Genomic DNA, 16475 nt, shown 5'->3' on the forward strand with positions numbered 1-16475 from the left:
AATTCGTGCCTATTCCCCAATAAGTAATTGAGGTCAATTGGACAGCGTTCTTTGTGTTTACATTTTGTGGTTTAACTTTTTATTTGAATTTATAATCATTAATTTGTTTTTTTGTAGGTTCTTTCTGTTTCTTTTATTTCAGAATGAACTTACAGGATAGAGGTTCTTGTGGTCATATCAAAGCAAGGTGGGATTCCCACGATACTTGCTTGGCATGTACTGGTTGCACATTTAATAACAAATGTGCGGTTTGCGATTTGTGGGCTTACGACGTATGGACAAAAGCAGGTCGCCGGAGGACGTCGATCAGCCGCAAACGCAACGAACCTCCATCCGACGTTGATTACCCGGTGACTCCACTGGTCAAGGATGACCAGCGGTTTTGTCAGTCACCGAGTACCGGGCAAGATGGTGTTGTTGTCAGTCGATCGTCATCAGATCTTATGACTCACACCATGCATACCGGCGACATTGATCATGGAACGACTGGATCAATGTCAGACCACATGGCAGCCGCCATTCTACGGTCTTTGTCCGGTGACGTAACCGGTCATAATATGACCGGCCGGTCACCGGTCCGGTCACCGGTCATGTCACCGGTCCGGTCCGGTCCGGTCATGTCACCGGTCCGGTCACCAGTCCGGTCACCGGTCCGGTCACCGGTCCGGTCCGGTCATTGGTCACCGGTCCGGTCACCGGTCCGGTCCGGTCACCGGTCCGGTCCGGTCACCGGTCAACAGTCATCAGTTGGGCCTGCCACCGATAACACCAATCGCCGGTCAAGAAGAACTCGGTCTTCATCATCGGCGTATTCTTCTACATCCGATTCGTCGTCGAATACATCGTCTTCATCAAGGAGTGGACATCGGACACGCTCTTCTTCGTCGAGCAGTTATCATCGTCGCGGCGCTCATAAGCGATCACGTCGTCACTCACGGAGACGGTATTCCAAAAAATCTCGATCACATCGCAGCCGATCCACATCTCGACAGCGCAGCCGATCCAGATCTCGACATTGCAGGAAACGAGGACGTCGGCAACGTTCACGTAGACAGCATCGGACTTACCATACGTATAGTCGTTCACCATCGTGTTCCGTTATGGAATCGCATGTTTCCATGCCAAATGTGTCGGTTCCAACGTTGACTGCCACACGTATTGCATCTTCAGGAGCTCATCTCACTACTACGGCGTCAGTGTCAACACCACGGGTATCATCTACAGTATCTAGTCGTGTACCCCCTACAGCTACCCTGTCGAATCCTGATACACTATGGATACAGAATTCGGCGGGACATTTTGTACCGGTCAATGCTGATAATTTACCTTCTTCCGGTTTACATTATCAGTTTACTGACGTCGGGGATGATCATTCGCTGTTACCAGACAATTACAATCCGGTACAAGATATTCTCACTTCTGTTCCTGCTGATTCTATACAAACCGCTGGTGTTGTAGAGAGTGAGGCTGATTCAGATGCAGAATCTAATGTTGAGACGGATCAATATTTAGCTCCGATTGGTCAGATCTATGAACTGATGTTTCGTACTCTTGGTGAAGATTACTGTCCAAGACCTGCTGAACTGTCTTCAAATGCGACGATTTCTGTGACAGAACAACTTTTTCGTACATTTGATCCCAACAGGGTTATTAAGTCGACGGCTCGTCCTGACCCACGACTTCCCATTGGTTCTACTGTTCTATCTGTTCTTCAATCATTGGAATCAGCTAATAAGACTATTCCAAAACGAGGAGAAACATGGAAAATTCCTAAGGAACTAGCTGATCCAAAACACCAGGAAGGTAGTAAAAGTTACAAACCTCCTGTACCACATGCAACCTCTGGGTTGGATTTTTCAAAACTTCCGGTTCCAGATCCGGACATAAGCAAGCTATCTCTTGTAATGCCAAGTGGTTCCAATTCAGTTTCTGTTCCGTTTTCAATGTTGGAAACTTGGGAAATGAGGGAACGTAGATCATTAGGTTTGACTAACCAAATTGACTTCATGCTAGCGACAATTTTACAAATGGTGTGTGATTGGTCGGAATCTGTTCCGGAGGAACTCCGTGATTTGTTAATTCATCTCTCACGGACCACACTGGCCTTATCTCACACTTCTGCTTCTTCAATGTCCGAGATGCTAAGGATTCGTAGAGATCTTATCCTTACTTCTTTACCTAAAGATTTTCTGTTGGAACCTGGTATGAACTCGCTCAGAACAGCTCCTCTCACATCAGGGTTTCTTTTTGGTGGAAGGATACAAGAAGCAATCACAGCTGACAAGGATGACCAACTTCATGCTTCTTTAGCTAGAAACAACTCTGGACAACGCCAAGGGGTCTTTAAGCATCCTGCTTCTAGACCACCAGCAGTTCCAGCATTCAAGACGGCTAAGAGAAATAACCTTTTCTCTAAAAAGCCTTCTTTTAATCCACGGTCAGGTCCTAATAGGCAGTCTTCCTATAACAGACCTTCTTTGTCACACAAGTCTTCTAATAAAGATTCTGGGAAAAAGGGCAAACCCAAGCCGGGACAGAGGAATTTCAAACCTTCTACCGGCAGGGGCGCACCTCCTGCTTATCAGCCCTAGGTCCCTTCCCTTTCTACCGCCACAACCTCCGATGCCGGAAATACCAGTCGGGGCCAGACTTTTCCACTTCTCAAATCGATGGCTTCAAATTACTTCAGACGCATGGGTTCATTCTCTTGTGACAAAAGGCCTGACTTTTCAATTCGAAAAAAGGCCTCCACTTTCTCGCGTCCCTATAGAGCTGGTATCTCGGCATCCACATATTCCAGAGTCCATTCTCGGGCTCTTGGAAAAACAGGCGGTAGAAAGGGTTCAAGATCCTTATTCTCCAGGATTTTACAGTCGTCTTTTTCTTGTTCAAAAGAAAAATGGTTCCTGGAGACCAGTAATAGATTTAAAAGTGTTCAACATGTATCTCCTCAAACCAACTTTCAAAATGGAGACTCCTTCTTTCATACGGGAATCCATCAAACCCCTGCACTGGGGGGTGTCTTTGGATCTGGAAGATGCTTACTTCCATGTTCCTATACATCCCAACTACCGAAAGTACTTGCGATTCGCCTTTCAAGGCCAAGTCTACCAGTTCCGGTCTATGCCTTTCGGGTTGGCGACAGCCCCACGAGTTTTTACCAAACTAATGTCGGCAGTCGGATCACACCTCAGAGTTCACGGGATTATTCTTCTTCAGTATTTCGACGACTGGCTCTTACACCAGCTCGATCGTCAATTGCTTCTGTACAACCTAGAATTCTCTTGGAAGGAGCTCCTCTCGTTAGGGCTCCTTCTCAATGCAGACAAATCAGACCTCATTCCTTCACAGGACTTTACGTTTGTGGGAATGAATTTCTTGACCCACATCAATCGGGTCAGAGTGTCTATTCAACGTATATCAGACCTTCTGATGAAGGTCAACTGGGTTTTGTCCCAATCTCATATAACAGCTCAAGAATTCCTCTCTCTCAACGGTATCCTGAGCTCAGTAGCAGACTTTGTGCAGTTGGGACGTCTCTTCCTACGTCCTCTTCAGCACTATCTCTCAGCTTGTTGGAAATGGTCTCCAGGCAATCTATTAACACAGATTCCAATCCTTCCCTCCTTAAGGTCTCATCTTCAGTGGTGGCTAGACGAGGAGACTCTGTTGGCAGGAGTACCCCTTCTTCCCCCGCAACCGTCATTATATCTAATAACGGATGCGAGCAAGGAAGGGTGGGGTGCTCACCTGGAACCTCTCAGTCTGATAATTTCAGGGTTGTGGTATCATCAGGAATCTCACCTTCATATCAACAATCTAGAAATGCGAGCAGTATTTCTAGCTGTATCTCATTTCCAATCACATCTTCGAGACTCTTGTGTGATGGTGTCAACAGACAACACATCTGTGGTGGCTTACATCCAGGCACAGGGGGGAACACATTCTCAATCCCTGTATCTGGAAACCAGAAAATTACTTGTTCTTTGCAAAACACTCAACATTCATCTGCTGGCAAAATATATACCAGGTCGCCTCAACGCCCTGGCGGATGGTTTGTCTCGCAAACACCAGTTACTTCCATCGGAGTGGACACTTCATCAAGAAGTGACCAACCAGATCTTTTTCAAGTTCGGTTATCCCCTGGTCGATCTATTTGCAACCAGACACAATCACAGACTTCCTCTGTATGTGAGTCCAGTTTACGATCCAGCAGCGTGGGCAATCGACGCGCTTTCGTTCGCATGGGACCAACTGGATGCTTACGCCTATCCCCCACCCATTCTAATTCCCCAAATATTGGGGAAAATCAGGGTGAGCTCTTGCAGGATACTCCTGATTGCCCCTTGGTGGCCCAGAAGATCTTGGTTCAACGATCTTCTCAGTCTCCTGTACGATTATCCCAGGAATCTTCCTCACAGGTCAGATCTTCTGTCTCAAAGCGGCAGACTACATGCGGACCCAAAAATGTTCCACTTACACGTCTGGCCGTTATCAGGCAATCTTTGCAGAAGAAATGTTTTTCTGTCAGGGCTTCAACCCTCGTTGCTTCGGCAAGGAGAAAATCCACCAGAGCAGTCTATGATGCTCGTTGGAAACTCTTCTCCAATTGGTGTTTTCGAGGGAAAATTAATCCCCTCAATCCCTCTGCTAGACGAATAGCGGATTTTCTCATTTATCTTTTTGATGATAAGAAACTTTCTCTTAGTTCCATCAAAGGATACAGATCTATGATTTCGCATACATTGGCTTTCACTAAGTCTTCACAAGTCTGTGCTGATCCAGCTATTTCAGAACTTGTTCGAGCTATGGAACTTAGTCGTCCTGTATCTCGTACACTTGCTCCTAAATGGGATTTAGCTTGTGTGCTTGGTTCCCTTATTAAGGCTCCCTATGAACCTCTTGATCAGGCTTCATTACAATTCCTAACATGGAAGACCGTTTTCCTTCTTACTATGGCTTCAGCCAAACGGAGAAGTGAAATTCATGCTCTTTCTATCGAGGATAGTCATCTTCGTTTTGACTCTTCTGATGGTTCTGTTACATTGTTGTGTCAGTCAGGATTCCTTGCTAAAAATCAACTCCCCTCTATGGCTTCCAAACCCTTCAAAGTTCCAAGTCTATCTAGAACTTGTGGACATGAAGATGATGATAGACTCCTTTGCCCGGTTAGGGCTTTGAAGTTCTACCTTAAAAAGGTAAAGTCTATTCGAGGTTCTCGCAAGAGACTTTTCATTCCATTAAAAGGGGGGGGGGGCGATGTGTCTGCGGCTTCTATTTCTCGTTGGATAGCCTCGACTATAAGGAAAGCTTATTCTTCTCTTTCATCGAGGGATTTATCCCTGTTTAAGATAAGACCGCATGAATTAAGAGCTCTTTCGGCTTCGTGGGCTTATATTAATCAGACCCCACTATCTGAAGTGCTTCAAGCTGCTTTCTGGAGGAATCCGACCACCTTCTCCTCTTTTTATCTTCGTTCTCTTGAGTGCCAACAAGACAATTTGTATAAGTTGGGTCCTCTTGTAGTGGCTCAAACTGTAGTTTCTTCTATGGCGTAAGTACACTGGTGCCATCCGAGAATTAAGTACTATACTGTACTAACAAAGATTATAAGAGGACTTGATTCTACTATCTCTGGCTGTAAACCCTCTATATGGGTTTTGCTGTGATGGGAAAAAATATGCGAACCTTCCCGCCGCAGCTGCAAAATCAGCTAGAGATAACAGGTAACGTATTTATGATATTAAAACAAATTTTCTTAAGTAAAATTCATTTTAATTATTAAATACTTACCTGTTATCGGTAAGTCCCACCTCCCACCCCGCTCATCGCCTTTTTATGTTTGCGTAAAGGAAAGATGAGTTGTGGTTCTTGATTTCCTGTTAGGTTGCATTGTACTATGTTTAACCTGATTTGGATTCTTATAGAGGTGGACGATTCCCAGCGCTTGAATATTTTCCGGATGAAATAACTCCCTTGGAAAGGGGTAAGCTAGAGATAACAGGTAAGTATTTAATAATTAAAATGAATTTTACTTAAGAAAATTTGTTTTAGAAACAGCCCTTGCTTAAATGAACATTCCACTTTGGAATGCACATATAAAGTAAAAAAACACTAATTTCAGTGACAACAGCTTTATATACCTGAATAGGTCCTCACTGGAATTGAAGCTTTAGTTTAATACTACATTGAACAATTTTAACATCATTCTGATATCAGGTATACAATCATCAAAAGCAAAGATTTCAGAAGAGCTCAGATTATGAAATAAACAGTGCACAAAATTAACAGTGCACATGCTTTTGGTCCATTGTTTTCTGTAGTATATGCTGGCAATTAATGTCAGCATTTGAGTTTTGCACATCAGTTGCATATAACTTTTGATAGGATTTAATTCATGTTAAAATCTAAAACTCTTGTGAATGATTGTTATTTGAATGCTCTCTACCATTTTCAGCTCGTGATGTTTTTAAATTAATCCACACCAAATACAAGAAATCAGAACTGACAGTGGGTTCAAGTTTCTTTGAAATATACAGTGGGAAGGTAAGGATGTGATTATATGCAGTGTTTGCAAAGCACGGTTGTTGCAATATAGTTTCCTTCTCAGTTAAATTTCCTGAGGCATTAAAACATTGGTGGACAACCCTATCGTAAATTCTTACAGGGTAATGCTCAGGCTAAATTTATATGCTTTACAATGCCTAATGTTTTTTTATTACAAAAAAAGCAATTATTAAAAATCATATTTTTCATACATCAAAAATATTTATGAATGTGAATTTTGAAGATTCTGAGGTGCAACAATTTAAATATCAGTCTTAACAAGATTTAATGCATGTGCATAAAGTGTTGTCCCGGATTTGCCAGGGATGACACTTTTCGCCTAAATTGGATTTAGCAAAGAAAAGAAAAGACTGCTTTTAAACAAAAAAAAGAAAGGACTAAGTGTCCTTTCAGATTAGCCTGTGCAGGTTGCACAGGCTAATCTGGGACAACACTTAAGGCAAGTGCATCAAGCCTGGTATTCCCAGAGACCGGCTCGTATGTAGATTGTTTGATCAGACCTTTTTCATTGGATAATTTGGATTCTTTAATAGATTCAGCACTAAGTAGAATTGTCTAAACAGTAACATTGAAATGATCTAACTGCCGTTCAATCTGAAGTGTGATGACAATACGAGGAACAAGCTCTGATTTTACCCATTCCCCATCAGAAGCAAAGTGAAAATGGCTTTTGCAACCAGCATAAAACCAGAAAAGCCTGCAAGTAAATTGCAGTCTGATCAGGTTTTATGCTGTTTGCTGCTCATCAGTATCTAAGTGTTGGAAATGAAGCCTTATAACTTGAATATGGTCAAAAAAGTGTTTAATTAAATTTAACTTTTCAAGTGACTACAAATGGTCAAAATACGTATCTTATTGGTAAAGGGTTCAAATAAGATAAATAAATGAGCCCACTTGTGTGAACATCACAAGTTAATCAGTATAACCATTTTCGTTCAGGTATTTGATTTGCTGAACAAGAAACAGAAACTTCGAGTTCTTGAGGACCACAAAGGTCAAGTGCAGGTTGTAGGGTTGAAGGAGGAGGTTATAAATAGCGCAGACGACGTGTTGCGATTGGTTGCTCACGGGACCAACGTTCGGACATCTGGAGTGACGTCTGCCAATCAACATTCTTCACGATCCCATGCTGTGTTCCAGATCATCTTAAGGAAAAAGTGAGGATTTAACCCTGTCTAGAAATGTTAAACGTGTAGATGGTTGATCGTTCTTTTTTATTATTTACTCAATTCTAAAAAAAAAGGAAATAATTTGAAATTCTTCTATAACAAAGTATAGTAAAATTGTAACAATTTCAGCCTAATGGTAATTAATTGTTAGCTCGGCGTTTTCAGAGAAAACCCGAGGTATTGTCATAGCCAGCTCGTCGTCTGACGTCCGCCGTCCGCGTCGTGCTTAAACCTTAACATTGGCTCTAAAATCAAAGTGCTTCCACCTACAACTTTGAAACTTCTTATGTAGATGCACCTTGATGAGTTCTACACGCCACACCCATTTTGGGGTCACTAGGTCAAAGGTCAAGGTCACCGTGACCCCTTTAAAAAAAAATTCTGACAAGCTTTCATTTATTCAAAACTGCACCTGTAGCCGAGCGTGGCACCCGTTATGCAGTTCTCTTGTATAAAAAACTGCCTTTGTTTAAAAATAAACTGATGAAACCAACAGTTTACTTGCATTGCAGAAGTACAGGGAAACTGCATGGGAAGTTCTCCTTGATAGATCTAGCTGGTAATGAACGAGGACAGGATACCAAGAGTTCAGACAGACAAACCCGCATGGAGGGGGCAGAAATTAACAAGAGCTTACTGGCACTCAAGGTTTGTCTCTTGAGTGTGCAGTAAGAATTACAAGTTGGATAACAATTTGTCTTTTCATGCTTAAGTAATCTTATGGAAATTCTGTCAATCCATCCTTTAGTGTATAATAAGTGTCAGTTGCTACAAAGAGACATTTCTTAATAAGATTTGTGGAGGGCATTTGATTGCCTTTTTGCATTGGTCAGTGCATCTTAATGTGAATTTTGAAAATAGCTGCATATTATAGGTATTTAAACTAACTAAGTGCAAGCAGGTTTTTAAGGCCATGTAGTTAAAGGGGCCTTTTGACAGATTTAGGCATGTTTTGATGTTTGTCATGCAATGCTTTCTATTGATAAATGTAAACATTTGCTCTAAAAAGCTGAAATTTAAAAAAAGAAAAAAAAGTAACCCTCAACAGGGCTCAAACCACTGACCCCTGGAGTCCTGGAGTAAATAGTCTACCTTTTAGACCCCTTGACCATCCTTCTGCATACAATGCACAATGTATTTTATACCATATATAAGCAATCCTTGTAATTTCACAAAATATATTGACAATAACAGAACTCTCCAAATTATTCAATTGTTTCTTGTTGCAACCCTTTATAATTTTCAGGTTTTTAAATTGTCAAAAGATGCATATAATGGCTATATTAGAGCATGGTAAATGTTCATTATTACTGTTTCATCACAAATTTCTTAAATAAATCAGAAATTTGCGATTCTGAAACAACTTTTATTAAGTGTGTCAATTGACCAAAACGTGAAAAGGCCCCTATAATAACCTCACACATGTTTTATCAAAGTTGATTCACCAGCAAACAAATTTTGCGAGGGGATATATTAAAGTCACACTGCCGCTTGTTTTGAATATATTGATCTGTGGAAAATGTTTTCCCACCTTTATCAAGGTGTTGAAATTTTAAATTTGCTCGAGAGTTATGTAGCTTTAAAGTGAGCCAAAGGCAAGGCCATCATATATAAAATGCTATAAATTTGCGAAGAGTGTTCTACATGTTCAAAATGAAACTTAAAATATGTCATCACCATAAAGTGTAGATGTGCAAGACACAATTTTGCAGTTGTAGTCTTCATGAAAATAGCTAAAAAATGCTGGTCATTTGGACATGCAACTTTGTACACTTAAAAATTACATTATATGGATGGTAGTCCAGACCAACATTTTCTGAAAACAGGATGTCAAAAAGTGCATTTATCCACTCATTTGTGGGTTGCGTTGAATACTTGTGATTATATCAGACATGTTATATCACAGATTGCCATGTTTTATGAGGTATGATATCTCCACACAGGAGTGCATTCGAGCGTTGGGTCGTAAGGCTGGCGCCTACTTGCCGTTCCGAGCCAGCAAGCTGACACAGGTCCTGCGTGACTCCTTCATAGGCGACAACTCCAGAACATGCATGGTAGGGGACCCCACAGGCAGTGTACAATATACTGATCCTTATTGTACTGCAATGCATTGAGTACAGAATATTTTTATGCCCCCGAAGGAGGGCATATAGTAGTCGCACTGTCCATCTATCTGTCTGTCACGCTTTGCGTTTAGGTTTCGAAAAATGCTCAACTTCTGTCGCTTCAGATGTAACCTTCATATTTGGTATGCATGTGTATATGGACAAGGCACACCATACCCACACCAATTTTGACCCCTGTGACCTTGACCTTGCACTTAGGGTCCGCGTTAAGGTTTCGAAATCTGTGTTTAGGTTTTAAAAAATGCTCATAACTTATATCAAAGCATTTTTCAGGGGCATATTTCATCCTATGGAGACAGCTCTTGTTTAGCTCTATAAAAAATGTGTGCGAGCACTCGAGCATAGTGCTTTTACATTTGTATTCTACCCGCATACTCATCCTTATTGACTACAGTGCTTTGAGCACAGAAGATTCAGTAACTTCACAAAAATGTTTGCAAGTGTTAGAGCATTGTGCAGTTACATTCTGATCCCCCCTCCCATGTACACTGTGTATTATAAAGTAAGATAAATACATTAATCTATCCTAAAAATACAAAAGACAATTATTCAATTCATGTTACTCATGTAAAGGGTATTTTGGGCTGTTTCTGCTGTTTGTGTTTTAATAGTTTCCATATTTTCCTCAGCGTTTTACTTGATATTTTAAAGATCAATAGTGCCCTTATTATTCATTGACTATTTAGAAAACAAAACTCTTTAATAAACAAAGCAACAACCTTGCATTCAAGTATTTTATTTTTCTTCTCTCTACGACATCACCTGCTAATGCTTATCAACAGTACATGTATGCAATATACCTTTTCTTAAGACCTTTTACAATATTTGTTTGTGAAAGTTGCACAACTGTAATTTGTTTGAATTGAGATACTAGTTTAGCGGTGAATACAGGTACAATTGTTTAGTGAAGTTTAAAAACCTAAACCATGCATCACCCCTTGGCATGACAGTTTTTTCCCCCGAAAAAAGTAGCATTTACTCCATGGGCTTTGTTTTGACAATGATGGTGTAAACCCATGTACCATGTTTCATATATTTGAGATAAATGCCTATACCCTGTTGCATATATTTCAGATAAATGCCTGTAACCTGTTGCATGTATTTCAGATAAATGCCTGTAACCTGTTGCATGTATTTCAGATAAATGCCTGTACCCTGTTGCATGTATTTCAGATAAATGCCTGTACCCTGTTGTATATATTTCAGATAAATGCCTGTACCCTGTTGCATGTATTTCAGATAAATGCCTGTACCCTGTTGCATATATTTCAGATAAATGCCTGTACACTGTTGCATATATTTCAGATAAATGCCTGTACCCTGTTGCATGTATTTCAGATACTGTAAACGTATAGAAATTCGTCGGTATGAAATTTCGTGGTTTAATGAAAAACAACTAATTCGTTGAAACGTAATTTCGTGGATTTCAAATTTTCAGGGAAGACTGACCATCATAATAATTATACTTTTATTAAAACAACCAGAGTAATAACGAAGCATAATCTGCTAATCTGTGTTGACAGCAAGACTTGAGGTTAATGTGCACTGAAGCATGCAAGTGTTGCTGATAATGGTCGATAAGAGCGATAAAGCGGCGCACTTGTGGGTCCCAGCTTGCTAATTGCCATAGATGTTGTTTTTACAATATTTGCACTTCTCAGCGCAATCAGTCCCCTAGTAGAAACACTTGAGTAATAAGGTCCCCAAAATACATGTGTGAAAACCGTTATGTCTCTTTTAAATTTAATTTGCGCCTATTGACATGTTAATTTTACGACATCACATAAAAGAAATTAGTTTTTCTTCACAAATGATAATGTATTTATTATCTTTATTTACCATGATTAATAAAACGTTCATTAACGATGATGAACAAAAAAAAGAAAAACTGATAGATATAGTGTAATGTGACCTACTGAAGTGAAGTAACTATTACAAAAACAGATATCTCAGATAACTGACAACACAAGAAAATGTCGGAAATGACATTCGGAAATGACCGATTTCGGATTAAAAATGTATAAATAATCATTGGTACTTGAATTCTAGGTTCAGTGGACAAACGAAATATACGAAAATTCGTACCACACGAAATTTAATGGTTTTACAGTAAATGCCTGTACCCTGTTGCATATATTTCAGATAAATGCCTGTACACTGTTGCACATATTTCAGATAAATGCCTGTACCATGTCGCATATATTTCAGATAAATGCCTGTACCATGTTGCATATATTTCAGATAAATGCCTGTACCCTGTTGCATATATTTCAGATAAATGCCTGTACCCTGTTGCATATATTTCAGATAAATGCCTGTACCCTGTTGCATATATTTCAGATAAAGTCTGTACCCTACTGCATATATTTCAGATAAATGCCTGTACACTGTTGCATATATTTCAGATAAATGCCTGTACACTGTTGCATATATTTCAGATAAATGCCTGTACACTGTTGCATATATTTCAGATAAATGCCTGTACACTGTTGCATATATTTCAGATAAATGCCTGTACCCTGTTGCATATATTTCAGATAAATGCCTGTATACTGTTGCATATATTTCAGATAAATGCCTGTACCCTGTTGCATATATTTCAGATAAATGCCTGTACCCTGTTGCATATAATTCAGATAAATGCCTGTACCCTGTTGCATATATTTCAGACAAATGCCTGTACCCTGTTGCATATATTTCAGATAAATGCCTGTACCCTGTTGCATATATTTCAGATAAATGCCTGTACCCTGTTGCATATATTTCAGATCTCCATGATATCTCCGGGGATGGGCTGCTGTGAACACTCTCTGAACACTCTCAGATATGCTGATAGGTGTGTACTTAATATCAGTACCCATGGTTGATGTCAGTTACTTAATAATATCTTGTTCTATGTTGCAGAAATTAGTATAATATATTTGAAAAACTTGTATTTGTATATTTCTGTTTAAAAAACTACAAAAAGTGGGTATACTTGAAACAGAAGGCAGGCAATTATTTGGGCAACATGAAGGAAATGGAAGTCTGTTCAATAACTTAACAGTTTGAATTTAATCATCATAAAACTTGGTAATAATGTTTATGGACATTATTTCCCCAGCAAGTTTGATAAACAGCCAGATCACATTAAGCATTTTCTAAATTATGGCCCTTGACTTATAAAGTTATTATTTTTTACATTTACATGTCTTATATTGGATCCTCAAGAAACTTTTTGGTAATTTTTGTGGGCAAACAGTTTCCACCAAGTTCGATATTCTCCTGAAGATCTTTTGAAAGAGAATTATATGTCAATATAAGGGTAATTCTGTTTTTGCAAAAAGACTTTAACCAAATGTCCCAATAAATTAATGGTGTATATTATTGTGATTGCAGAGTGAAGGAGCTGGGACCAGGGGGCCCTGTTGAAGGGAAGCCTGCTGAGATTGACCTGTCTGGACACTACAATAACCTGGGGGCCATGTCCCCACAAAACAGCGCCCTAGCCCTGCTGAGAACCACAAATGTAATGAAGCAATACGTCGTGTTCTGAGAAAACTGGGCATAATGCATGTGCGCAGTCAGGCTAATCAGGGACTACACTGTCCACCTAAATTGGAGTTTTGCTAAGAAGAGACTTCGTTTAAACAAAAACTGTCATAAAAGCGGAAAGTGTCGTCCCTGATTAGCCTGTGCGTTTCTGCACAAGCTAACCTGGGACAACACTTAACGCACATGCATTATGCCCAGTTTTCTCAGAACGCGACTCTAATCAAACTATAAAAACTCAATCAGGAGTGCAATTCTGGTTCTGATCCACTTCTTTTACAACTGAACACTTATCTGAACATAAAAGACTTGACACATTGCAGTTATCATAGACAGAAATGAGTAGGCCCATGAGCCAATGGCTCCTAATTGGGTTGGTCTGGTAGATTTTAAGAGAAGACTTCTATGTTGTTTGTATCAGGAATTTTATAAGAACAAGTTTGGGAAACCATGGCCAGAATTATATTTTCTGACCCTGGGTTATAATCTTTTAGAGTAGCAGAAAATGAAACTTGCACAAATTGTTTGTAATGGATTTATAATTTTCCAAAATACAATGACAATAGTTTGAAATAAGTAAAATAACTTTTTGGTAACTTTTCATCGTATTTTCGCTGTATGCACTAACTGGTGATAAATATATAACACTTTACATACTACTTAGTAATTTAAAAGTGTTAATGGACATGCCATGTTCATTGACTTTTCTGTTTGCATTATCCCTTTGTGTTTTATCCCATGTTTTGTTGCAAACTCCATTACAGACCACTATGGTTTTCTGATGATGAATAATGATATGAGTTGTGTTCTGAGATATGAGTTGTGTTCTGAGAAAACTGGGCGTAATGCAGGTGCGTAAAGTGTCGTCCCAGATTAGCCTGTGCAGTCCGCCTCAATTGGATTTTTGCTCAGACTTCATTTAACCGAAAAATGTCATAAAAGTCTAAAGTGTTATCCCTGATTAGCCTGTGCAGACACTACGCACATGCATTAAGCCCAGTTTTCTCAGATCACGACTCATATTTCCCTGGTAGTATTCTTGTGTTGTCCTACGTGCTGCTGTTGTTAGTGGTGAACATGTCTCTATGATGTTGTGTTGTGTCCCGTACAGCAAGACGAGGTCTCTGACGAGATGATGACGTTCCATGAGAAGGTGAACCACATGCAGGAGCTGGAGGAGGAGATTATTGATGACCAGAAGTCACTCATCGATGTTAGTACATGCAGTGTTTTAATACCCCCACTGGGACTGCATTTTTAACCAGGTTTTCCGGAGGAAAAAAATGGTTATTAGATTGGCGAATGTCGGCGGGCGGGCGGAGCAAGCTTGTCCGGGCCATAACTTTGTCGTTCATTGTGAGATTTTAAAATCATGTGGCACATTTGTTTACCATCATTAGACGGTGTGTCGCACGAAAGAATAACGTCGATATCTCCAAGGTCAAGGTCACACTTTTAAGTTCAAAGATCAAAAAGGACCATGAATGAGCTTGTCCGAGCCATAACTATGTCATTCATTGTGAGATTTTAAAATCATTTGGCACATTTGTTCACCATTATCCAAGGTCAAGGTCGCAACGACTAAAAATATATTTATTTTTGAAACAATGGGGGTAACTTTCAACAATCAGTTTAGTTTGAGTTGTCTCCCTTTATCAGACTGTTTTCAAATTGAAAACCTGGTTTTGTGACAATTTTGTCCCTTTTTACCAACTTGTTATTGCTTTACTTTGGTCATAATTATGCCTCTTCTTTTAACCCTTTACCACTTATATATGTATTTTGAAGTATTGTAGTTCCTTAGAAAGTTACATTTAATTAAAAACCTTTCTTACTAAATTTAAGTTTTAAAGGCTTCATTTCCAACCCTAAGATACTGATGAGCTGCAAACAGCATAAAACCTGAACAGACTGCGAGTTACACATAGCCATTTTCACTTTGCTTCTGAGTGGGAAAGGGTTACAAGTGGGGGAATTTTTCTTTTCATTTGTCGTTCGGCACAGACCTGTAGGTCTGTTGGTTAGTCTTGCAATATCTAGTGAACCCTTGACTTACAACTATGCAAATTAGTATGGTGGTTACTTGGTGGACATGAAGACATCTGCTGATTTTGATATGGTGTTAACTTAGAAAGAGAGAATGAGGCTTTTTGATTTTTAGGTCAACATGTGAAAGGTCAAGATTACAAGGCTTGTAACAGAAATTCGTATGAGCAGTGCTCCATGAAAAGGGGGGTTTAATGCATGTTTGTAGTGTCGTCCTAGGCTAATCAGGGAGGATGCTTTCCACCTAAACTGGAGTTTTGTTAAGAAGAGACTTTCTTTAAACAGAAAATATCATAAAAACGGAAAGTATCGTCCCTGGTTAGCCTGTGCACAGGCTAATCTTGGACGACACTTTTAGCACATGCATTAAACCCCTTTTTCATGGAGCACGGCTCATGTATATCAGGAGAATGAATTGACCTTTGATCATGCAAAACAATGAAGTGGATACTTTGTAGACATTACAACTCCTATGAAAAATTAGGTCAACATGTCAAGGTCACGGAAGTATTATGATGAAATTTGTTTCTGCACCATATTCAGATAATTCTAATGGTTTATATTAATTAGTATTCTGGTCTCGAAGAAGAATGACCTCTAATGGTTTTCAAATCAAGAGGTGTCAATGACACAGAGGTAACATTGCTGTAAATTGGTGGGCATACATGTTTTACAAAAATCTCTGGCTGTTTTGTTATCATTTGTAAAAAAATATGTTTGTTTGCACTGCTTTCCAAGCTTGTTTATGTATTGTGAATTGTGCGGTTTTTGTGAAGTTGCAATAAAAGGGACCAAAAAAGTATTTCTGTTCATGCATATAATAGTTTTCTACATCAAATATGCTTAGGCAGACATGTAATACTATAATTTTGATGAAGGTATTATCTGTTGTCATTTTATAGAACTACCAAAGACAATGTCTGAGAGCATACTGCTACTTGATGTCTTCCCAGCAGCAGTTTGGATGACAATATCGCTGAGTTTTATAAGTTATACCGTAAAAATGCAGTCATAGGTCTACCCGCTCATAGGT

At 39.5% G+C, this 16475-nt stretch overlaps 1 protein-coding gene across 8 annotated transcripts in view; it reads left to right on the top strand.

The window, feature by feature from the left end:
• Nucleotides 1-16475, top strand: part of LOC127859865 (kinesin-like protein KIF2A) — a 70675-nt gene that overhangs the window by 47862 nt on the left and 6338 nt on the right. For all 8 annotated transcript variants that reach the window (XM_052397435.1, XM_052397436.1, XM_052397437.1 and 5 more), the window contains 7 exons: nucleotides 6458-6546; nucleotides 7507-7724; nucleotides 8249-8384; nucleotides 9680-9793; nucleotides 12634-12701; nucleotides 13244-13373; nucleotides 14508-14609. In XM_052397435.1, the coding sequence (XP_052253395.1) occupies nucleotides 6458-6546; nucleotides 7507-7724; nucleotides 8249-8384; nucleotides 9680-9793; nucleotides 12634-12701; nucleotides 13244-13373; nucleotides 14508-14609 (857 nt within the window). The remainder of the gene's footprint in view (nucleotides 1-6457; nucleotides 6547-7506; nucleotides 7725-8248; nucleotides 8385-9679; nucleotides 9794-12633; nucleotides 12702-13243; nucleotides 13374-14507; nucleotides 14610-16475) is intronic.

Source organism: Dreissena polymorpha, chromosome 15 (assembly GCF_020536995.1).
Source record: "Dreissena polymorpha isolate Duluth1 chromosome 15, UMN_Dpol_1.0, whole genome shotgun sequence".
Taxonomy (NCBI): domain Eukaryota; kingdom Metazoa; phylum Mollusca; class Bivalvia; order Myida; family Dreissenidae; genus Dreissena; species Dreissena polymorpha.